Raw genomic sequence first — 25,692 nt, 5'->3', positions numbered from 1 at the left:
CAGATGTAAAACTTGAGATTCCCTTCACATGTATCTTTATCACATGTTGGATACAGCAAAGAAATCAAATCTGGTTAATACTTTTGCAAAAAAGTAATCTTCTTACAATTATTTTTTTATCTTGTATATGAGAATTGAAATGAGAAAATGGGGAATAAACCACGAGTACTTGTATCCTTTTCTACACCCTCTGTCTATAATATAAATACCTCTTGCTGTATTACTTGTTGTGTTTCTGTTGATTATATTGATCCCTCCAGATTGGAGGGATGATGTTGCCCTCATTCTCTACAATTCTTATTTTCTTTCTTTTCATGCTTTTGTCTTTTGTCTTGTTTCTCCACAACTCTACTTCCTCCTATCTCAAAAAGCTTGCTTCCCCATAACTCTACAGCCTCTTATCTCAATTAGCTTGTTGCCCCTCAACTATACCCCTCCTATTTAAAACAGCTCATTTCACCACAACTCTACCCACTCCTATCTCAAACAGCTCGTCTCCCCTCAACTAGGCCAACTCCTATCTCGAAACCCTTGTTTCGCCTCAACTAGACCCACTCCTATCTCAAACAGCTTGTTTCCAGCAGCCATATCACTCTGCAACTCACAACTGGAAACCCACTGAAGCTAAACAGGTGTGAGCCTGGTCAGTACCTGGATTGGAGACCTCCTGGGAAAAACTAAGGTTGCTGCTGGAAGAGATGTTAGTGGGGCCAGCAGGGGGCGCTCACCCTGCAGTCCATGTGGGTCCTAATGCCCCAGTATAGTGACGGGGACACTATACTGTAAACAGGCGCCGTCCTTCGGATGAGATTTAAACCGAGGTCCTGACTCTTTGTGGTCATTAAAAATCCCAGGGTGTTTCTCGAAAAGAGTAGGGGTGTAATCCCGGCATCCTTCCCATTGGCCCTCACCAGTCATGGCCTCCTAATAATCCCCCTCTATGAATTGGCTTCATTACTCTGCTCTCCTCCCCAGTGAGAGCTGGTGTGTGGGGAGCGTTCTGGCGCACTATGGCTGCTGTCGCATCATCCAAGGGAAATGCTGCACATTGGTGATGGTGGAGGGGAGTCCCCATTACCTGTAAAGCGCTTTGACTGGAGTGTTCAGAAAAGCGCTATATAAGTGTACGCAATTATTATTATTATTATTATTATTATTATTATTATTATTATTATTATTATTAACTCTACCTCCTCCTATCTCAAACCCCCTGATTCCCTTTTATCCACTCTACACTTCTTCTGCTGCTTTAGTTGCTCTTTCTCTTCACTTCCCTGTGAAGCAACAGACATCTAGAGAAATCAAGACTGCTCCTGATTGGACATATATGGCTACAGCCTGGTGCCCCTCAATGTCCAACTTGTTTACTTAACACCTGTAGACCCTGAATGTTTTTGGTTACAATGTATAAACTGTAATCACCTTTGCATGTGAATCATTCTTCTTACTATGAGAGATCATATCCCTAGCAACATTTTGATTTTCAGTTCAAATATGTTTGCTTTTCTGCTTTTGTAATAATATACTCATATGTAATATCATCATCATTGCTTTCAATACCTGATTATCCAATTCAGGTAGTTAAATATAATATATAATATATAATATATAATATATAATATATAATATATAATATATAATATATAATATATAATATATAATATATAATGCCGTATTTTGCATTCTTTTTAAGAATATAATTATTGATAAATTCCCATTATACTACTCCACCTGGGGTAATTTATATACCACATCCATTGTGGAGTAAGATTCTTGAATATTGCACTTTCAGTCAAGACATCAGTTAATAATATCACACATTGTACGGTACATAATCTCAATAGCATATACTGTAACTACACTGGAATTATGGACATTGATTGTAAAATCTTAAACACTTTCCGGTGACAGCTCTGAACCACACGCAAGTTATTTAATCAGATTTAATCAGAAATGATCATTCATTTGTAATCATAGGAGATCGAAAGAATATGGTCAATCTGAAAACCATCAAGAATTATCTATGAGGGCTTTACTTCTGATTTTTCCCTGCCTCAATGCATTTAATATACTGTAAATGATTAGATCTTGGATTGTTAAACGTCTCATTTAATCCTGTGATACATATTAAAGAAAGAAAAAGTAAACCACATTTTCTTTTAAAAACAGTTTTCATTTTAGTTTATTTTATATTTACCTAGCCCTAACAGATTCAATCCACAGGTGAGAAAAAACAATAAAAATAATTTAAAAGACCAGTCACAACAAAAATAAAAGCCTCCAGAATGTCACTTGGTAAACCTCAGACAAAATCCTATTTTATGTACCACCTGTTAAACGTTTCATAATGTTTCCAATGAACAGATTGCAGTAAGTGGTGAAACTGTAATATGCAGTAATGAAAAAACACAATGTAAAATGTCTCTCCCAGCACCTGAGGAGACTGAGATCTGTAATGCAAATAATGTCTGTTTTATTGGTAAATTAACCACCAGTTTAAAGAAAAAGCATAGGCTATCTGAGTCATCCAGTTAATATTTATGAACCAATCCAAAATGGTCTCTAAAATGCTTTCAAAATTTCCCAAAACAAAGTAAAACAATTAAAGGCATCATCCAACCTTAATACCTCAGTGATTTCTCCTTTATCTGTAAGCTAAATGTGTGATTCAGGGACACAAACATCATTACTTTGTTAATTCAAGGTTAGGGAGCTATTTCATCGTTCTCCACTTTTGACAGAGTAATGCTGCCTTGCTCTTAAATTTTCTTAGCTAGTTTATCACCTTAACAGAGGACTTTTATCTTTGTAATGACTAACATTCTCCTGAAAATTTCTGAAAGTAATAGAGGGGACACAGTCCGTGGCTATTGCAATCATCTCAATTTTAGCAAGCATATAGACCCATTTCCCAGCAAAACAATCCTGCAACTTGTCTCCTTCTGCTTTGAGGAATCTCTACAAGCTCTGTCTCACCCTTTTCAATAAACTTTAAGAAGCTGCTTGCCGAAGTCATACAAGGAGACTGTTACACTGCTTTTGAGGGTTTTGTTTTAGTTGAAAATGCTTTGAGAGGTTCAATCAAAGCGTATTATTATTTTTAAAATAATATTAAAAAAACAATTATTTTACCGGGAAAAAAAAATAATTCTGCTGTTCTAAAAAACACCTCTTTTAATTTTAAGGTTAAGCTGGAGACTCTTGAAACCAGGAAATGTGTTTCTTAACTTACATCACCATGTCCAGCTTGAAGAATTTTCACTCCTGCCTCCTTTTCCAGACTGATTTTCTGTTTGACTGTAAAACACAAACAATACAAACAATGAGAGTGGTGAGGAATAATGCACTACTTTAAAGTAATTCATATTTCAGAAGATCATTGGAATTCAGTTTTAAGAGACAGCAGCCAGAATTCTGCTAATTACTTCGATCTTTACATTTTCACTAAGAAAATATTTTTTTAGGATTCAGATATTATGAGATACAGTATATACAGTATACAGTATGTACCATAAAATCATAAGAATATTATAATCAACTAGCAAAAAAATCTTAAAAAATCAAACTGACATTTTTCTGTATGTTCAAATACAGTATATTTAAATATAGATATATACAATATATTATATCTTTTTTGTTGATTTTACAAATAAAAGGCAGATTTGTGAAAACTAAATTACATACTATACTGTAAGTATCGTGCCACATGAAACAAGGCAAACAGTGGCTGTCATATTTTAATGAGCATTTGGATCAGCCCTCACAGATAAACTGAAGCCACATGGTCACCATACCAGCAAAAATAAACTTGAAATTTCAAATGGCTATTATTGCTAAACAGATCTGAAATAAATCACTATGTTTAAGACATACAGGTTAGAAAGCGCACTTCTCTTATACACATACATTAAGAAAAGGGCATTCAATTTGCTGTAAAACTCACAGAGAGACATACTGCATGTTAATAAAACTGCCAATTCGTCGCATACGACAAATGAATGAATGAATGTAAGAACATGAAAATATCATTCCTCCATTTGCAAGCAGAGTAAGAAAAACAAACACAAAAGTGATGTCTGAACAGCTTTGAACAATTCGGCAGCTGTTCCTTATCAGAAATTTCTGAAAAATATCTAATAATAACATTTAATATACTGTATAATCAGTTCATTGATTCTCACAGTACAATAGAAAAGAGGTTTGATTTCCCAAATATTGAAATTACATTACACTTTTTTTCTGCATACATAGTTACAGCTTTTCAAATTTCATCTGGTATTTGAAGAAAAACATTTTAATTATAAAATGAAATAATGTAAGTATTCATAGTTTAGTCGATGCAAAGGCACAACGGATTTTTTTAAAGAATGCATAAAATCATTTTTTTTTGTTTCCATGTGAATGCGTCAAAGTGGGTAAAAAAAAACATCCCTTAAATCATATTCCCCAGATGAAGGATATGCAAATTACCTGAAAGAGCTGAACCCTATAATGTACTCAAAAATCTGCAATAGCCTATTTAATTAGTATTTTAATTTATCAGAATAATTCTTTGCACTTGACAATTTATGCAGTATTCCATATAATTAAGCACGTAGGTTCGGAGGAATAATGTGGTTGCAGCTCGTCATCTGGGTTATTTTAACCTAAAAGGATCCACGGCTGTCTCTTCTGTGATCAAAATAACAATAGGAATGTCTTAATGGTTTTGTCAGAAAGCATCTAAGAATCCCCCTACGATGTAATATGATGAGACTCCAAGGCAACTGATTATCCAAACTGACCAAGCACTGGGATAAGTCGAAATGGAAAACAGATATCCATTATTCTCACAGAGATAATGCATTCATTGTGCACACATGCTTATAGTGTATAATAGATATATGATGTTCAAATACATGGAATCCTCATACAATGCTAAATATCGCAGAAAAAAGAGAATTTATAACAAATTTCAAATGACTTTTTTTCTTTATAATATCCATTATTACATTCGTATGTTGAAATTCAATTTCAGATAGAATGCAACATCATGCAAAACTACTGTATATTAATGTACTGTACTGTATAGCTTCCAGTCCCAGACTTCATAAAGTCAAAGTATTTGAAACAGATACAGTAAATTCTGTTTTAAGTCAAAGTGAGGGATTCACTCGTATGCTAATACTGCAAACAAAAATGTTTCTCTTGTGACTAAAAAATTAAAGGTCAGCACTCTATACTGCTGGAAAATTAAATGTTTTTTCGATAAAATTGATGCATTATAATTTGTGAATACTGCACAAAAGGTAAATTTTTTAGTGTTATTTATTTACATTATCTAATATGAAAACCTTCATTTTTTTTCTCAAACTAAGAAATAAATACAGAAAACCACTCAAATCTTGTTTTGCGAATTGTGTACCACCTTTTCTGTCATCCCAAAATCCAGAGGAAATTCCAAATTTCCATTTTAATTTAAAAAAGCATACAAGTGCTTTTAATTACCCATGAATAGTTAATAACCAATTAAGCAAAGAAAATGTAAATAAAAACTGCAAAAAAAAAGTACATTATTATAATAAATGTCCAGTGTTACTTCCTGTATATTTTTAAAGCTTTAGGAGCAAAGTATTGCTTTCTTGTTGCAAACATGAGTGAATATTGTAATCAACACTTGGACAGTGTGTTGTCCCTACTATCTGCTTACTGATAATAAGCTACTGTACCAGATGAGTATTTAGACAAATGAGGTTTCATACAAATAAAACTCCAGGTGAAAATAATGTGTTACCTTATTCTCAGGAACTCAGTTACATCTAAATTACAATTTGACACACGCTAAGAGTAAAGAGTATTTTGTAAGCAGCATTACCCCACCCCATATTGTGTATTGTGACTGACAAATGATGAGTTTTCATCTTACTGCAGTTTTTCTTTTCCTGTATCTTAGTTCGCTTCCTTCCTTCTTTCTTTAGAGACTCTTCATCACTTGCCAAAAAAATTTAAAACCTCTCATTTCTTGTACACAATGTGCAAACATTTGTCCATGGCTATGTTTCCTCCTACGCACAGAAAAAAAAATAGCACAGCTTCTAAACAGTATTTATCTGGGTTGACGGTGAATAATCTGTAGGTGCAGACAGCACCAGCTGTAGCAGAGAAGGTTAGGAGAGATTCATTGTGAAGGTTAAGAGCACCCCCTCCACCAGTGACCCCTGAAGCCACCACTAAAGAGTCAGAGTGGGATTTAAATGTCGTCTTCATAGACTCCGGAGTCTCTCTGTTTATCTGGGCTGTACTGCCTAAGCAGCTGGGCCTCAAATCGAATAGAAAAGAAAGCCAGATTACACGAGTGAAAAATAAAAAAATGTATTGTAAAATCATAAAGTACGCAAAGTGAAAACTGCTCACAATTTCATACAGTACATGAAAAAACAAGGCTTTCACTGCTATTTTACTTCTGTCACTTTAGAAACTTTCTGCCAGGTCGGAAAACAGTATGAAGAAGCGGGCATCACATCCGGCAATTTGAATGAAATCACTGAATTTTGAGTAAAAGTGCAGTTTCAAACTGGTAAGCATTAATGCATGTTCTTGCCATTCCTTTGCATTTCAACCTTTAAATCACATTTCTTCTCCACAAAACTCGCTGCGGCTTCGCAAGGAAACGACAAAGGCCGTAATTAGGCCCTGTTGGAAGCAAGCAAGTCAATTAAAAGGTCAGAAGCAGTGTTTTGTCTTAATGAGGAGAGCTTTGAGAACCATACGGTGAAATTTAAGACTCGAGATCCTGCCTGCATGCACCCACACACAATTTCCTACTGGTGTATGGCTTCAAATCTCTGTGAACCATACTGTATCTTTGGACTTTCTTGATAAATTTGAACTCTTGATACATTTGAACTTGATTTCAACTAAATGTCATGCCCAAGACAACAATGCACTCTCAAATGAATACTTACTCAGGTTCAAAGCACTCTGTCTGAATTCTGCACATCAGTCTCCAGCTCAGTACTTTGGAATTTTTAATAATTCACAGCATCTCTAATTCCTTTCATATACAGTATGAGCCTTCTATCAGTCTTATTGAAAATTCACAGAGGACGTTAAATTATATAAAATACAGAATTGTTCGGCCAATTTTTCCAAACTGAAATTCTTAAAAAAGGTCCTTAGAAAAGGTATTTTGCTTAATTTCTCTAAACTTTTTACTGTTGTTTTCATTCCCTACATCTTTTACGACATCTACAGTATTTTAATGTTTTTTGTCATTTTCTTGTATTTCTGTTCTTCTGAAATAATATTTAAACCTTTTTTAAATTAACATTTGATATCACTATTGTACTTCGTATAATTTACTGTATTTTTTAAGTGATAACTGCCTAGCAAATAATGCAATGCAATAAAGCTCAATTTGAGAAATAAACACCCTGAAGTCTCAAATGCAAAATATCCTATTTTAAACCTGAAGAAAGATCATCATTTTGAAAGGTTTTACTGAGGGAAGTTAACAATCTTATTATTTTAATGAATTTATCAAAAAAGAATCCTTAGAAAACATTAAAACACCTCCAAGTGCAATTCAGTTTCTTCTGACAAATTGTGCAGGTGTAATCAGATTACTTGATCATACTGCTAACGATCCTGAGAAAATGAAAATATATCACAACATGATTTGTTTTCCTGGTATCACTTGAAAATGTACTGTATAAGACCATATCCCCTTGCAGATAATGTACTGTAGATTTGTTTTTTGAGGGAGAAGTACAGAGTAATATCAAAGCAAATGGTAGAAATAAATAGAAAAAAAAGCCAGGGGAGTGTTAAAAAGATCCAATAAGCATCGTTCTTTGCTATCACCACTTTTTTTGTAATAAAAATGGGTCTAGCATACAGTAATATTCATGACAGGCTGCGTAAATGCTGATGTCAAAACCAATTTTGAAGTCATTTTTCAAATGATTTTAATTAGATATTGTTTCGGTCTCACTTGCATTAATTTAATTTCTGATATCAACATTTCAGCATTCAATCTGTTCAAATGATTTTTTCACACTGTCTTATTGCCTCTAGTAATTTAAACTGCAATATGAAGCATGGACAATATGAGTCTTACAGCCTCACAAAGACTGTGCAATATCCAATAAAATTAAAAGCAGGGGGTGGAATAGTGTCGGAGGACACCTGGGGCACCGACCTATTCCTCTTTGTAGAAACTGAAAAAAACGCAGTTTGTCATATGTTGTCAACTACATTACACCAAAAAGAGTAACCGTATCAAGAATTTTTCTATCCATATTAGCTTTTAGCCCTGAACTGATCCACCCCATCTCTAATAAAGGGAATATTTAACTACCTGTACACGAGCACAGGAAACATTATTGAAAATACAAATTGGGGCTAAGGGCAGGAGACTAAACATATTTATCTTGGGACAATTCGGCAATTTACATGAAATTGACATGAAATAGAAAATTAATAATATACACAAATAAATATAGTTCTGTTCCAATTTGGATTTCTTGCCTAGGGAAAATACTGATCACGTCCCAACCAAAAATATAGTTGCAAAAGTTCAGCCTGGTTTTGTCTTCACAATAAAGTATTTGGTGACTTATCCGAAATGATTTCTCTGTTGGCTTCTGTCTCTAAGCAACAAAACATCTTTTATCACGGGTCAGTATTTTCTCTGCATTGTTTTTCCTGAATTGTGAACAAACAAAAAATAAAAGCATAATACAACATATTATTAATCAGCCTTTGCTTAAAATTACAAAGCACAAAATGGTAGACCTCAGCCTGTGATTTATAAGTGCTTTACAATTTCATCACTTGCTCAATTGATTAATGAATCTCTGCAGGTAATTTTTACGTTGTTGTATTTGTTATTGAAGAGGTCCAGATATCGAAGCTCTAAGCACATTTAAGACGCTGATTATTTATGTAATCAAGAAAGAAATCCAAGACTTGACAGCTCTTCTGGCTTAGGAGAAAATGATATTTTATCCCATCGAGTAGCTAAATGTATTCTAAATCTGAAGGTAAAGATAAATTGACCCAAATTTAAAATAATGGAAATATACATACATTTGAATAAAAGTCTACTCATATTTTTTTACAAATATACTAAACACAAATCAAACTCCTGTATTGATCTTTTTGAATTTCTGCAATAAAAGCTGAGTTTTTGGTATTCTGAAAATAAGTTACAGAATAAAGTGCAGAACATAACTTAGAAATTAAACAATTTTTTGCTTCTCTGACTGCTAAACTGTATGGAAAAAGTGTCCCGATTTCAAATCATAACTTCTCCATCATGAGATACATGATATTATTTTTCTAACTCAACTTGCATGCCTTAAAAATACTGCTTCAGATAGTCTTTAAACATTTCTTGTTAACACAAATCCGAGATTTCTTTGGAATTGTTCTTAATTCAGTGAAGGAGAGCATGTGAACTTTCTTTTATCTTATTTAGCACAAAATAAATCAAATCAGAGAATTACACTCATTTCAGGCCAGTACATTATGAGTGCCTGTGTCTGATTACATGTAGCAACTGAGCTGTGGTCATCGATCATATTGCAGAACAAACTTATCAAAACTAATGCACTTTTCTAAGCTTCACACCTTGAAGTCATCATTGTTTTGTCATCATTGTTAGGATTATAAATACACACTGTAGAATCTTCAACAAAGGCAGTTGAGTCATAACCTCCATCTTTGTCCAGGGTAAGAAAAATAACCAAGCCCATACTGAAATTATTCATATTTATAAATGTCAGTAGGAAGACTAAGGTGAGAGACTTATGGTCCATGCAAAGAATCTGAATTTTCCGTTTCTGAAAGGCGGAAGTCATTAGGGTTTTGCAAGATCCTTGGACTTCATGGTTGAATCTTTGCTTGAAATTCACAGCCTGATTGAGTGATCTTACAGAGACAAGTGCATTTATTGTGAAATCATATGAACCACGATTACTACTGTACGTGGACAAAACCATTTAACAGCTGTAACTACTATACAGTAACTCAGTCACTAATGTGACTTGTCACACTAATTTTGCCAATTTTCCATTTTGCCATTTGAATGTGTGTAGGACAAACTGCCATCTTTTCCACATACTGAACCCATCCATCCATCTTCTTACTGTTTTATCTAATACAGGATCTCGGGGAACCTATCCTGGCAAACAGTGGGCTTAAAGATGGACAGTATACCAGTCCATCGCAAGACACACAGACAAAAACATGCATACTGTACACTCACACCACGGCCTGTTTTCCCAGAAGCCAATTAACCTACCAGTTTGACTTTAGTCTGTGGAAGGAAACTGGAGCACCTGGAGGAATTCCACACAAACATGGGAAGAGCATACAAACTCCACACAGATATCTCCCCAGGAACTGAATGCAGGGCCCTAATGAAGGGGCAAGGAAGCAATGCCAACCACAGTATCAACATGCCGCCCTCCTAGAGAACCTACCAGATAGATTTCTTTTCTGTGAACAGATCTGGTCAACATTGAGAAGAATATTCCATAGGAATTCCACATTAATGTGATAGCCTTTATGGGATGAACAGTAAATGACTCGCAGTCATTCATGATAATGGTGGCCATACAAAATAGTGACCTTTTCACTTGTTTTATACCCACTGTTCAGTAAGACATATTCAAAGATGTCTATGGCACTTGGGTACTACAGTTGACACAGCTTGGTGAACTGCATTTCATGATTCCAGAACATTTCATGTTTGCAGTGAAGTTAAGATCTGAAGACTTTGCTGACCAGGGAAGGAGACTGTGGTGTATTTCACACTCTAAGAACCAATCTTTCTGAATTCTGTCTCTGTGCAGTGGTATTATCATCCTTGAATAAGCAATCACCGCATGGACAGACACCACAAACAAGTGCAGCTGGTCATGATGATACTTACACTAGTTATCATTGCCACCATATGAATTGTACCAACCTAAAATGAAAGGACAAGGAGTGGAGCTGCCCACTGCTCCCTCACCCCAGCAATCTAAATGGAGGACATGATGTATCTGGGGCCTAGTAATTCATGGGCTCACCCTCTGTACCCTCTATCAGTCCTATAAAACATGAGTCATGATTATTTATGTCACACACTTCCAGTGTTCAATCATCCAATTGCAGCACCGCTGTAGGGGAAACTCAGGACAGAGGTGGATTTCTCTTTGAACGCCTATTTCCTGCGGCCCTCAGTGCATGATCATCCTGGAGACAGATAAAATATTTTCCTTCCATTGTAACAAACAGCAAAGATCTTCTCCAGATTCAACTATTCCTTCTCACAAGATGTGAAACATATATCTTTTCCTGATGCTCAGGGTCCTGAACAGCAATTACAGGTGCATGATCACAATTGTATTTGTCAGCCAGATCCTGTAAACCACTGGGACTGTCTTAAATGACGCATTATCCAGGTCTGCTGTTGCCTTCAGCGATGCAACTGAGACAGGCCCACCGGCAGTGCCTCTTGTAAAGGAGCTCACATCCATTTCCAATAGTGGAGAATGTTAATTAACATTTTGCTTTGTTTTTAAAATTACAAAAATGACATAATATGCATTCATGCACTCTACCATCAAAACAAAACAAACCTTCAGGCACTTTTACTTAATATAGTTTTTAAGATAGTTAATTTACTTTGCGTTAGGCTGCTAGAATAGGCAAATACCGATCACTACTTAGAATCATTATACAGTATTTGCAAAATGCTGACTGGAAATGTGTTTTTTCAGCAAACACTGATTGATCTTTTAATACTAAATACTTACCCCTCCCACGCTCAAGGTCACCTACTTACAAAATCAATTTCAGGCTTCCACAAACAAAAATGAAAATATTTATCACAAAAAAGAATGATGCTCATCGCAGTCTGAGGTAATCAGGCATTTATTACAGTTTCCAATCCTGAAAGAAATCAATAGCATCCTGCCACTCATTTTTTTGTACATATGAAGCCTGTCTGCACTGTACTATATATTTTTCTCAATTGATATGGGCTTTAGAGCCTATTTACAAAAGCAGGAAATATATCGCTACTCCATGCCAGCTGTACTGTAGAGAAAAATGTGTAGGAGTTTGACGATGTGATGTCTGTAACTTTATTTTCAGCCTGTTGTCTAATATGTATATTCTGTAATGCAAGCTGCTATTTAAAGACAAGTACTGCATTGAAGGCGGATATGAACACATTAATTTGCATCTCCTGGAATGAGAAAAAAACACCAAGTCTTATCAGGATAAAACATGACTTAGCCAAGATAGTTTGCTGTATCATCATCATCATCTAAATTATAATAAAAATCATTTATAAATCACCTTTCCAAATCCAAGTATATTTTACATAGAAAAACAAAAAAAAGGGAAAGGAGAAATTAAACAATATACAGTCTAGCCATACACATAGATTGTAGAAAGAGAAAAAGCACAGTCTCCGAACGTCCAAGATTTAGTCCTAGGTATAGCAAGCAACTGACTGAAGCCTATGAGAGGGAGTGTAAACATGACTGAGTTCAGAAATGTAGTATAATGGAGCCAGATTTTTAAAGTCTTTAAAGTTAGTAACAAGATTTCATATTGAATACGTGACCAATGCTGAAACTTACGTCCAGGTGTAATATGCTCCCAAGGCCTAGTGTGGATTAGAAGTCTAGCTTCAGAGTTTTGGACATATTGAAACCTACTGAGAAGAGTGTAAGGGAGCCCATAGAAAAAAGATGTATTAATCAGATTTTCAAATTAATTAAAATCACATGGGCCTCAAAAAACAGGAGAGGATTAGGAGTGACTCCAAGATTCCTTAAAATAAAGTTGCATCAAAAGTGATGACATTACATTCAGTTTAGGGTTAGTATGCACACTACTATAGATTTTTCATTAGCATTCTATAGAATCTCAATTTATCTATTTGTCATTAGCAGAAAAATATATTAAACTCCTATTTATAACAGTTATTTATTGAGTTTAATTAAAACTAGTGCCTTTTTAAAAATGTCAGGTCATGTGCTGTACTGTTATCTTGTTATGCAGATGAGTATCTTTGAATTTCACTTATTTGTAAAAGTTCATTTATTCTTTTTTCTTTATATTGAGGACAATGAGATCAGGAAAGTATCTTCAAAATCAGGAAAGTATCTTCAGTTTTTTAAATTTATTTATATATTCCTTTATCAAAAAGTAAAAAACATTACAGTATGTTATTTAATAAAAAACATGCAATATTATAATATTATACAAGTATTTTGTAAAAAATATTATGTGTCCAATATGAATCAATATATAAAGCAGATAAGAGAAAAAACTGTAAGATACTATTGGACACATACAGTAAACTGGAAAATTAAAGATTTTTGGAATCTATCATGAAATTTCATGCATTACCCAAAAACATTCCTTTTTCTGCCCTTGTAGATCAATATTTAACATTTCACCCCAAGAAGCTGCTTTCTGAAAAAACAAAACAATATTTAGTCTTACCATTGTGTCAAGAAAAATAATACGGTATGGTATTCTTTATTTTTTCATTCTTCACCAGAGCATTATTAGAAAGCCATCTATATCCACACAGAAGACACCTCAGTTGTGAATCAAACCAAGAACTGGGAGGCAACGATGTTACTGTACAGTATCTGCCATGCCAGCCATGACTGTATTATTCCTGTGTGTAATCGCATTGGTCCACACTAAAATATTAACGTCTCCTTTGAACTGTGGCAATTAGCCTTTTCATTACTCGATAGAATTCTCATGTCCTACTCTGCCCTGTGTCTTAATTTACAACTTGAAAACATTTAACAAATCTGTTTTATTATTCATTACATAGTGTGACATACTTTATACTGTAAATGCACCTCAAGGTCTGCCTTTTATTGAGCACTGGAAACAAAAAACATTTACTGCAGAATTTAGATATAATTTAACGACTTACAGAAAAATTAATTCAAGTTTTACAGAATGTGCCATTTTCTTGCAAGCACGCTAGGAATAGTTATCTTCTTGTTTGATTCATTTTTCACCATTAATTCATTCCCAATAGCACAATCTGGGCAAAATGTTGAATACTGATCCAACTAAAATAAAAATACATAATTTGACAGTTCTACAATTCACAGGTGCACTCCTTATGTCTTACTTTCAGAAATTAACCACTTGTGGCATAATATGCTCAATAAAATTAAATGTTCAATAATTTGATCTTGACAATTTTCCAGTAATTGTAGTTGGCTATTTTTCTACAATTTTCAAAAATGTGATCCCTTTGCAATCATATTACCTTATTAGTCTGAGTTTATATTACATTTTTAGACAGCAAATATTTTTTGTAGTGTTCATGCCTCCATAGCGACACAGAGTTTACTTTTAACAAGAACAATATTTCTTCCCCTTCCTGGGAAAAGTAGATTACATTTTTCTCCAGGGTACCCCAAAAGTGTCAAAGAAATTTGCTAATAAAACATTAGAGATATGCTTTTCAACAGAAATACCAAACCTTCAGATTGTAAGTTCTTGTTCTTGCTAGTGTTTTGAGTGTCCACTTTTATTAATGTGAAATGCTTTGATATGAGTAAGTTTTTTTTCTCATAATGATGTAGACATTAGTGTTAATTATGCTATGTCTGTACTTCTGGAATAAAAAAAAATTGTGAATGTGTTTTTTTCTCCCATGAATACGTAAGCTATTTAAGCAAAAAAAGCAGAAGTTGAATTCTCACCTGGGTCAACCCAAACAAGACATCTATTTCTTGAAAAAGGGAAGGTTTTCTGTGAAAAACAAATTAGTTATGCAACTGCCATTTTAATGGGTAAATGCAAATTGATCCTTAAATAATCATAGATCAAAATATATAACAATGTAGGGCTGAGGCTTGTCATCTGGCTATTGTTCTGTTACTGTTGAAGCAACAGAAATATCTAAGAAAATAGTATGTAAACCTACATCTATGCTGATGATTTGTGAACATGTAGGAATATACTGTAGATATCCAATGTTTTAAGTATAATCCTTAAATATTTGACGATGGGAAGAAACATAAATCTAGAGATAAATCTTATACCACTCAAAATTGCTACTAAATCTTATCCTTTGCTTATTAGTTAGGCAGCCAGCACACATTCCTCAGTTGCAAGATAATGCACTGCTCAAGTTGACAGCCTTCAGAGCAGGAGAGGTTTTTGTTTGGTGGCATTTAGGCTAAAGACGCTAGAGATATGTCAACAAACAGAGCATGTACAACAACCCATGGAACATTTTTTTTTTGCTTTCTTTGTTCCTTTCTCCCCCTTCTCTTTCAGTGCTGCTTCAGTAATTAACATTGGTGTAGCGCTAAGTACGATTAGCACCAAGCAATATAAAAGGCATGTAAATAATCTCTGTCCTTAATGTTCTGTAGATAAAAGCATTTTGCACCAACCAGGCACGTGGGTCATTGTAAACAGGTCCTGAAGTACAAATCTGTAAATTCGTGAATACGAAATTTAAGATCTGTGATAACCTTGATGGTACACATTGAGGCTGTTGTTGAGAATTTTTCTCTCTCTCACATTTTCTCTCACTCGCTCTCTCTTAAATTCCCTTTACAGTAAACATAACTGATGCTTACTAATATTTTATGTATTTTTATGTATACATGTCTGTGTAAACTGTGTTTTTATTTTATACATGTTCCAAGTTGATGTATTGAAGGTATTTAGTGTATGGCACGTCCCATCATTCGCGTCTATAGGGTGTAAATAGGGTCAAACTTACGCAAGCAGAACACAACTATAGCATTTACCATTATTTTAAATTCTTATTTAAAATAAGAACAAAATTGTTTAAGGTATGCAAAATTTACAATACATGCAGGTTTCCGGAATGTAACCCTTGAGGAAATTGAGAACGCTCTGTATTTAAATAAACAGGGTATAAACACTCAACGTGCAAACATAAATAATTGTGAACCTATGTCTTCCATTCACAATTATTGAAAAATTATGGTAACCATTGTACTGTAGCTGGCCAAAAATGAGTAAATGATCCACACAGAACTCATAAGGCCGTGGCTTCGTAAACTGATCAATACTTGATTAGATTAATGAATTGTTCTTGCCTTTCCTTCTGGGCTTAGAGCTCCGAATGGCTTCCTTATCTTTACTGTATAATAATTTGTCAGTGTTGAATTTTGCCTGTACTGGAAGTGAACATATCACTTCATAATGTAAAATGCAGATTCTGACTCCCTGTGTTATGTTAATATAATCCATATTAAATGAAAACCACAAACAGTGTACAGCAGCCCAGACAAAGCAGCACGTTCTTTGTGCTATTAAGCATTGTCTTTAATTCCTGTAATCTGGATGTCTGCAATCAATGTATACTGCCATCCAGTTTTCTCACTTGTCATGTACATTATGGGCCCTTCAACATGATTGTCCCCTTCAAATAAATGCTGAATGACATGTTTATAATTAGATCTCCAAAACATTGGCTTTTTAAGATAGGAGAATATCAAATGTGGACATGTCTGGAAATCCTGATCAGTGTGCTAAGCTGCTTTGACTTTCTCTGTTGATTAATAGATTGTGGCTCTTGTGACACCATGTGTACAATAGGCATTTTCATTTGATAGGTGGCAATGCCAATTATTCATGGACTTTGCAAGCTGACTGGAAATATGTGAAAATATTAACATTCACACAAGATATTTGAATTGCAAACACTCTCTAAAAGGTGAATTGAACCAGGAGATGTCACCAGTTTTTAAGATGACAATTTTAAGATTGCTTGCCATTGCGTTTGATCAAAGAGAGAAGAGAAATGTAAACAAAATCATCTATAAAAAGATATTCACCCTATCACAGAAGGTGGCCAAATGTGCAAACTTTCCTTTTCAAAGCAAATGCAATAAACTAAGAAAACAATATAACATTGGTAAAATATGATAAAAGAATGAAAACATCCAAACGTTAGAATCAAATAATCAATCAAAACGGGACATTGAGTTTTCTTTTCTGCCACACATTTTTGTAGTGGAAAATAAATGCCTGAACAAATATACCTAATATCTAATTAAATATAAACCAGATTAAAAATATCTTTGTCTTCCAAAATTAATTGGTCCTCACTTAGTGGAAGACAGAAAATAAGCAACAAAGTGAAGCGAAACAAATCATTTAACCGTGAGCAATAATGATAAGAGGAAGAATTAGAACCACAACAGTACAGTATGTGGTTAGACTTATACAGTATATAGATCACAATGCAAATTACACAGCAGTTCTGGTCAGTAAACAAGTGCCATTCTAGAGTTACAGAGCACACTGTTTGAGCCCTTTATTTCTTCCCAGTACAAACTGTCACTTCCACACTTATGACCAAACCACAAAAAGCAAACACACCATAAAATAGTAGATAGGCAATCCAGAAGCAAGGGCTCTACCCCATGTTTAGAAGTGAAGCCTGTAGATCTCTTTATTTTCACTTTCACAGCGGAACACTTCCTATCACCATCATACTATTATGAGTAGTACCAGTACTACTATTACAGTGCTAGTAGTAATAGCAGTAGTAATACTAGCAGTAGCAATACTAGTGTTATTGTAGATGTGCTACTTTTGTTGTATTAGTGCAGTTACAGTAAGTGTAGAAATGTTACCATTGTTGTATTAGTGTTCTCCCAATATTAATGCTGTAAAATGGGGATTCACAGCAACCACCAAATTTACAGAATATGACATCTTAGACCAGAATGAGTGATACATTTTCCATGGTACAGCCAACAATTTTATAACAAAGGATCAAAGAGCACCAAAATGTGAAAAACACACAAGAGCACACAATGTTTAAAGAGAACCACAGCCCCAATTTCTCAGCCAGGTTATTGTTGTAAATCTCAGTAACAAAATGAATTCATCGACAGAATAGAAAAATTTTACAATTTCCAAATTAAGCACAAAATCGAGAACTTTGTGAAAGTTCTTGTGGAAATAAGTTGTTGGTCCAAACCTCTGGTCTCACTACAGGCGAGAGTGAGAGTTCCCATGACGTGATGCGCCCCTTTCTGCTCACTAGTGACTGTAATAACTAATGTACTGTAATGTACGAGCAAATAAGTACAGGTTGTGCAGCAGACATTTTACCTCAGAAATGTTCCAATGTGATCTGCATGCAGAGTAAACAAGTACAGTAAGTATTGTTTGTTGGCAAAACCTTCTCGAACCTGAGAGCAATACTTATATTGGATTAATAGAGTTGTATTCACAAGTCTGCTTCCTTACTATGTAATAGGGCCGCTTCACCTCAACGGATGTTTTGTTGCCTCATTCTGAATCGCACAATATGGTTCTGCACATCTATGGTTCTTTTTTGTTATGTAAATTGGAGGTTTTACACATTACTGTGTACATTTTACTTTTATTGTGGTTTGAAAGGCCCTCAATGCTGATTCTTTCTAATCCCAAAATATAAAAATAGCGTTGCAGTTCCCTTTTCAATCATGTAGGTTTACATATGTTTCAGTAATAATCTGCACATGCATGTTAGATTTAAATATACAGTAGTTAATTTTCTTGGTAAAATTGAACAAACAAAATGTTGTTTAAAATGCAAAGTGTTTAATGTTTAATGTTTAGAAATTTGTCATTGGATGAGTTCTCAAAATGCACTGAAAGAAATTAAAAACGCAGCAAATGAGTAATGTGTTTTTCGTCAACCTCAGTATAACAACAAGGAATCTGACAGGGACCAATTTTTATACTGTATATACACAGTTTATTTTGTCTGGTGAACTATAAAATAATCATATCTGGTCACACAGCATGAAGCAGCTCATTGTGAACTGACCACTGTATTTCCAGGAGAAAAGCGTCTCTCAGGCATTATTAATAAGTTACGTTCCACTTAACCAGTCATGACAAACCAAGAGGAAGAAGACTCCTTCCTCAGATCACATTTATGAAAAGACACTTTATATCTCAGAACAAAGGAGAGTACTTATTGCTTTTGACAGAAAAATTCACAAACACTGTCAACACTTAAAGCCTTCTCTTCCTTTTCAACACCTCTGAAATGTGACCTTTGAATCCCACTCATCCCTGTCTTTAGCCCAGTCAGAATTTTCCTGCTTGAATAACAACGAGCCGTAACTAGTTTATAAGTACCTTTCTATTGTTTACTCCATACGGCTTCACTGGTAGGCAACCATTAAAAAGGTTCTGTAAAAGCATCTTCTATGAATATAATACAATAAACTAGTATTCAAATTTTAACAACCTTCACAGAGAAAGAAATCTATTAAATGGAAGTTATGAACTGAATTTCATAAGTCAATCCCACACAGTTGTAACTTACTATATGCTCCAGCCCCTTATGATGACCACCAAACTAGCTACCTAAACTGAACTCAAATGCCTCTCTTCGCATTCATCTCAAACATCCATTCTCCTCCTTGAGGCTACCCCTTGGTTCTCTCAGTATGAATGGGGTTCAAGTCTCATTCTCCTGTGGCCAGGATGCTACCCATTAACCGAGCGGGTTAAGCACAACGTTTCTTACCAAGTATTCCAAACATTCAAACCATGGATGTTGTTGTCCCTTGTGAATTATTCAAATCATTTTAATGTTTCACATTAGCAGGGTTAGCTGAAAAGCAAAGTTCCAGACGTTGTGGAACCAACATAGTAAAACCACATTTTTACCAGTGTTTTAGGGTCAATAAGAGGAAAATCATTAGCTTCTGTTTATTTTGCCTGTTCCAGTGATGTATATTTTGCATGGAAAAAAATCCCATGTCCAGATGTATATTTTGCATCATGGACACTGATATCTCCTCCCATGTTCCTGGCTGGCGTTTGGTCTTCCCTATGTTTCCCCCGGATCACCACTGAAATGATTCCTATAGTATCATCCTTCCCATACTTTTCCTTAGTTTGAAGGAGAAGGCAAAGCTAGGGTGTCACATCAATGTACATTTTTACAGATGTAATCTTGTGACTGGAGCCAATGAATTACAAGTTAAAGTCAAAGGCACATTAATGTATTTTAAATGGATGATTATTATGTCGTTACATATGCAAATGTACTGTAGGTTTGCAATATTGAATGGATTTGCTAATATTAGAATGCCCATCTTGAAATACTGGTTCTTTTGTCATTTTTAGGAAGTATTACAGAATGAATAATGGCAGAAGGGAAGCAGGAAATGTTAACCTTTAAAAGTATATTATAGTATATTTATATATACTATATTATAATATATTAAAGCATAGTACAGTTCTTTTTGTTCAAGGCAACGTAACACAGCCTCCCACCTTTATAGGCAAGAGTAGCTGTGCATTTCTGTTTATGAAACTGGTGTCACTGGTTAAAAATTAAATCTTCATCCCAGGATAAGACGTTTTTCTTCCTACTGCCGATTCCTATCAAATCTAATAAAATACACCCCCCCCCTCCCCCAAGGAAAAGGATCCAAAAAATGGAAATCAAGGAAAGTTTGCGACATCACTGTTTCTCAAGGTGATAAGAGATATTTTATTTCTTTTAATTAACTGGGTGACAGAGCACATCCATTGAATTCCAATAATGCTGAAAATATTAAATCAATGTCTTTTGCAGCAAGTGCAGCTTCAAGGGGATATTACTCAGCATTACTTATACTGTAATAAAAAATGAAAAGCATCCTTCAGCAAAAGCCCCCTCTTCTCTATTAAAACTCTTCAGTGTGAATTTCAGAATAAGATGACAAATTAGTTACTTAATAAAAATTATAAAGGGTGTGATATTTTTAGAAAACTACATTGTACAATCCTTTTACAGAATAAATCAACATGCTGTAGGAAATAATTACATCATTGCTTACACTTAACGGACAAGTTTGCAAGCTCACTGATTTAGAGCAAATTGTACTCCCAGTGCACTGATGACAGTTGACAATAAAACTGACTTTTCTCAGTACTAGCTTGTCTATGCAATCAAACAATGCTTTAAAATGCATCTAGAAAACGTGACATACAAATGCAGTAGATACTATTTGATTTAACAATTTGAAATGTATTGGTTCTCCATCTTCTATGGTACTGTATATATTCATATTCAGATTGTTTTATCTGGGGCATAGGTAACGGGTTCAGTGTACTAGAAACTAAATGTGACATCACCCCCTTGAAGATAGACAGTTCTGACTTCTTTCACCCTGCATTTAAATGTTATGGAGTTCACCACTATTGAGGGAGAGGTGCTGTTTATGTTAAGAGCCTGAGAGGGACACGGTTGTTCTCAGCAGGACTAAAGCTGCACTGACCATACAAGTATTGTGTTAAAATAACTGAAAATATCTAACAGTATACAGTACATGCACAGTACGTAGAAATATCTTTCTTGAAAACTACGCAAAAAGTAACATTTTCTTTGTATACTGCATCACCTGTTGGGAATCATATCCTTCATTACTTAATCCATGGGGTTAGTGATTTTTATTAAAATTCTTAGAAATATCAAAATGAAAAGTGTAGTTCTTGCAGTGCAGGAACTGGACTGATTTTATAAATCCTTACAATTTTAATCAGTAGCTGTGTTTATTTTGTCCATTTTTAAGTAATAAATCAAATGTAGAGTAAAAGACAAAATGCTTCTGTTTTGTTTGCAGTGTTTTACTTACGGATCCTTACAAAACCCTGTTCATGTGGCTGATGAACTGGATAAACAAAGATTTAAAAACACTTTCTCTGTTGCCTGTTGGAGAAAAACTACACAACTCTGTTCACCAGGAAAGATCAAAGCTTAACATTTAACTAACTACAAATATTTCTATTTCTCATTATTCACTTTACTGGCTTTGTTAATGAATTTCAAATATTAGTCTTTCTGCAAAGCTCACCAAAATCAAGCAGATCCTTTGGAAAATGGAAACACAAGCAGTTGCTAACACCTGTGTGCTTCATTAATCCTACAATAAACTGTTTATTTTAGAGGTGCATTAAATATCTGTTAAGCAGTAGATATGGATGTTTATAGAACACAGAGGATTTAGGAAGGTGATCCAGAAATATCCAGTATTTTCCAAATATCATCAGAGGTTAATGGTACAGTATGTTACACAAACATGTCAAGATAAACTGTACATTTTATTTTATGTTAAGGCTTTGTATAGTATCTAGTAATTGTAGCTAGTTGTTGTTTTAGCATAATAAAGTAAATGTGGGTAAAAAGGTTTGACAACAGCAATGGAGCAGTGGAGATCTGAAAAAAAAAACACCTGTCAGGTCCATTATGGCAAGTACAGTAGGTGATCTGTTAAAGAAACAAACTCTGTTAAAAGAAACAAACAAGGACTCCCTACAACTGCTCAAAAAGGGTTCTATATGACAATCGGTCGGCTCATGAAAGCCTTGATCCTCTCTTTATCATCGTGCTACAGATTTAGTTCGAGCAGGACTCCCAGTAAAAGACTGAATTCTCCTGGGCGGTAGACATGTTTATCAAGATAGCAGTATTACCACCTCATTGTAATCACTGATGCGATGTGAGACTTTAAAAAAATTACAGCTGAATGAAATGAAACCGAATTTTTAACCAAAAACTAGGGAGACTACTGTATAAGGTGCTGTACTTTTGATGAGATGATAATAATAATAATAATAATAATTGTAATGTAATAATAAAATACACTTATATAGCGCTTTTCTGGACACTCCACTCAAAGTGCTTTACAGGGAATGGGGACTCCCCTCCACCACCACCAATGTGCAGCATCCACCTGGATGATGCGACGGCAGCCATAGTGCGCCAGAATGCTCACCAGAGGGAGGAGAGCAGAGTAATTAAGCCAATTTATAGAGGGGGATTATTAGGAGGCCATGATTGATAAAGGCCGATGGGAAATTTGGCCAGGACGCCGGGGTTACACCCCTACTCTTTTCGAGTATATATAATATATTATCATGTATTATGTAGTGTCCCCGTCACTACACTGGGGCATTAGGACCCACATGAGCCGCAGGGTGAGTGCCCCCTGCTGGCCCCACTAACACCTCTTCCAGCAGCAACCTGGAGGTTTTCCCAGGAGGTCTCCCATCCAGGTACTGACCAGGCTCACACCTGCTTAGCTTCAGTGGGTTGCCACTTGTGAGTTGCAGAGTGATATGGCTGCTGGCTGGAGAAGCCATATCACCCTGCTGATATGGCTGCTGGCTGGAGATGTGAAGCTGAGGTCCTGACAATGTGGTAATCAAAGATTCCACGGTACTGTTCTAATTAACGAGGGTAAATAACTCTGACAAAATGGCTACACTGGGCTTGAACATTCTGGCCAAACCTACAATTCATCCTCAATTTATTTAAAGTAACGGAATTGAAGTAATTTATCATTTTACTCTAGATATGCTGTTGTGGAGTGAGGCAACTGGTGTATAAAGGGTGGACAGCCACCCAGGTGAATGCTATAGTACACCAGTGGAGGACACAGCAGGTCCCCTACTGTGATTAAAGTACTTTTGGAACATTTGGGTCGAAAAGACCCATACAAGTCCAATTAATAGGAAGCCTGTACGTGGATCAGGAAAAAAAAAAAACGAAAAAAAGCAGACATACTGTAAGAATTAGAAATATGCTATATGACAATTAAGATGGACAGCATGGTGATGCATTTATTAGCATTGTTGCCTAGCAGCCCTGGATTCAACCCTTGATCTGGGGTGCCATCTGTATGGAGTTTGTATGTTCTCCTTGTGTTCTCCATCAGTCCATAAACATACTGGTAGATAAATCAGCATTTGGGAAAATTGGCCCTAGGTTTGAGTGTGTGTTTCTGTGTCTGTGTGTCTGCCCTGAGATGGACTGGTGTCCCATTCAGGGTGTATTCTGATACATATACTGGAATCGACAGACCACAAAAAATAGTTTAAAGACCACTTTAATCTTCTCTGCAGTTGCCCCTGCATGATCTAGAATCTGTTTCAATGTTGTAAACAGCCACCTTTAAATCTGTATTAATCCCACAACTGTCTTCTCACGGGTGATGTATTGGAAATAAACTTGCACACAGTTAAAGGGCAGTGTTCTGCAAACCCATCATTTTTTGTATATGAACTCTATAGTCCCTAATCCAACTGTGTATTCAGTTTTGAACTCAAAGGTATTAGAGGCCAAAAGAAACAGTTCAATACTAGATATATTTCCATCTCATGGCAATAGGCATTCAAGTGTCTACAAAAGTACAGAATAAAAGTACAACCTCAGTGTTTTGAACTTTCTATTTAACTCAGAAGCAAGAAACTATTTAAAGTACTTCATTTTAGATGAACAAAATCCCTATACATTCCATCACCACTCACCGTACCACCCACTTTGTTGTTGAGTACTCAGGCACTTTTGTCCTTTAAAAGCACAACTCCAGTCCTCGAGGGTTAGAAATCCAGCAAGTTTTCAAAGTCTCTTTATGTTATAAAAAACCGAAGATATTAGAAAAGTCTTACACTGGTCCCGATCAGATCTATTAGTTGACTAAAAGCAGAGGCGGTACAGCACTTGCAGACATAATGCCCTCCAGTTGTGTGCCACTAATCAGAGCTCATGTTTCTCAGTTTCTCAGCTGCATTTGTAATCCCAAGCTAATTTATATATTTTTTTATATTTGAAGCATACAGTATTTTTACATTTGCTTCCACTTTCAGCTCTTAAACGACTGAGAGGAATTTATGAATGATATGAAAACTGTACTAAGTTTCATAACTGCGCTCATTCAGGTGTTAACTAAAAGGTGCCCAGCTAGACTTAAACAGAAGGAGAAACATTCACTTTAGTCACCTATTATAGGCTTTTTAGTCACAAATAAAGGAGAAAAAAATAATTTGCTGTTTGAGGACTACATAAAGTTCTGTATGCTGGAGTTGTGGGAAATAATGCTAAGATAATTTTGATATCAGGGCTTGAGTAAAGAAAAAAGCATGCAGATCGGTTACAAACAGCAATTAACACCAATGATAAAGGCTCAACTGAAACAAAGACCAGCAAACACAGAGGTATTAAGAACCACTGATCAAGAGCCTTCTAACACAGCTCTGTCATAACCTTCACATCTTTCCCATTAATGAGAACAATAATAACAGGATTCTGATTTGCACAACACATCAGACAAGTGAATCAGTTTAAGAAATATTTTGAAATTGCTTATTGCATGTTCCCCATGCATGTCAAAAATATAAAAACATGTATATTAAAAAGCACATTCGGGAAACAATGCTCACTATGCATACTGTAAGTAAGTTTGGAGTAATCTTCCAAAAAGTATTGTTCAGGTCCTAATTTTCAGTGCTTTGCTAATTATAAATTGTGCATAATTAATACATCTGTAAATACACAAGGAGTGCAGTTACAGGAAACCTAGTCAGCATTCTTACCACTAGCTTATATACTGTATCACACTAAAGAAAGACAGAGATCAGCTGATTCTCCAATGGTAAATTTCTGTCTCATGGTTTTCATTTCCATAGAGCTCTTGGGTAGAAAATTAAACACATTTTCCTTAAACTGATCTTTGAAATCTTTTCTAAGGCCTAAGTCAGGTGGTGATGATTTAAAATCAGCCATACTAAGTCTGTTGAAGCCTCGTTAAACAGAACGCTTTCTTTCCCCGAATTAAAGAGTCTGAAAATTGCTTTGATTAAAAAAAGCTGTCTCAGAACATTAGAGTTAGACAAGCAACA

At 35.2% G+C, this 25,692-nt stretch overlaps 1 protein-coding gene across 2 annotated transcripts in view; it reads right to left on the bottom strand.

Annotated features, from left to right (window-relative positions):
- The window catches only part of ptprn2 (protein tyrosine phosphatase receptor type N2), a 324,963-nt gene that overhangs the window by 134,428 nt on the left and 164,843 nt on the right, over window positions 1-25,692 (bottom strand). For both annotated transcript variants that reach the window (XM_088643833.1, XM_088643832.1), the window contains exon 12: window positions 3,233-3,297. In XM_088643833.1, coding sequence (XP_088499959.1) covers window positions 3,233-3,297 — 65 coding nt within the window. The remainder of the gene's footprint in view (window positions 1-3,232; window positions 3,298-25,692) is intronic.

Source organism: Lepisosteus platostomus, chromosome 8, assembly GCF_059453375.1.
Source record: "Lepisosteus platostomus isolate fLepPlt1 chromosome 8, fLepPlt1.hap1, whole genome shotgun sequence".
Lineage (NCBI taxonomy): Eukaryota > Metazoa > Chordata > Actinopteri > Semionotiformes > Lepisosteidae > Lepisosteus > Lepisosteus platostomus.
This window is presented reverse-complemented; position numbering and strand designations above follow the sequence as displayed.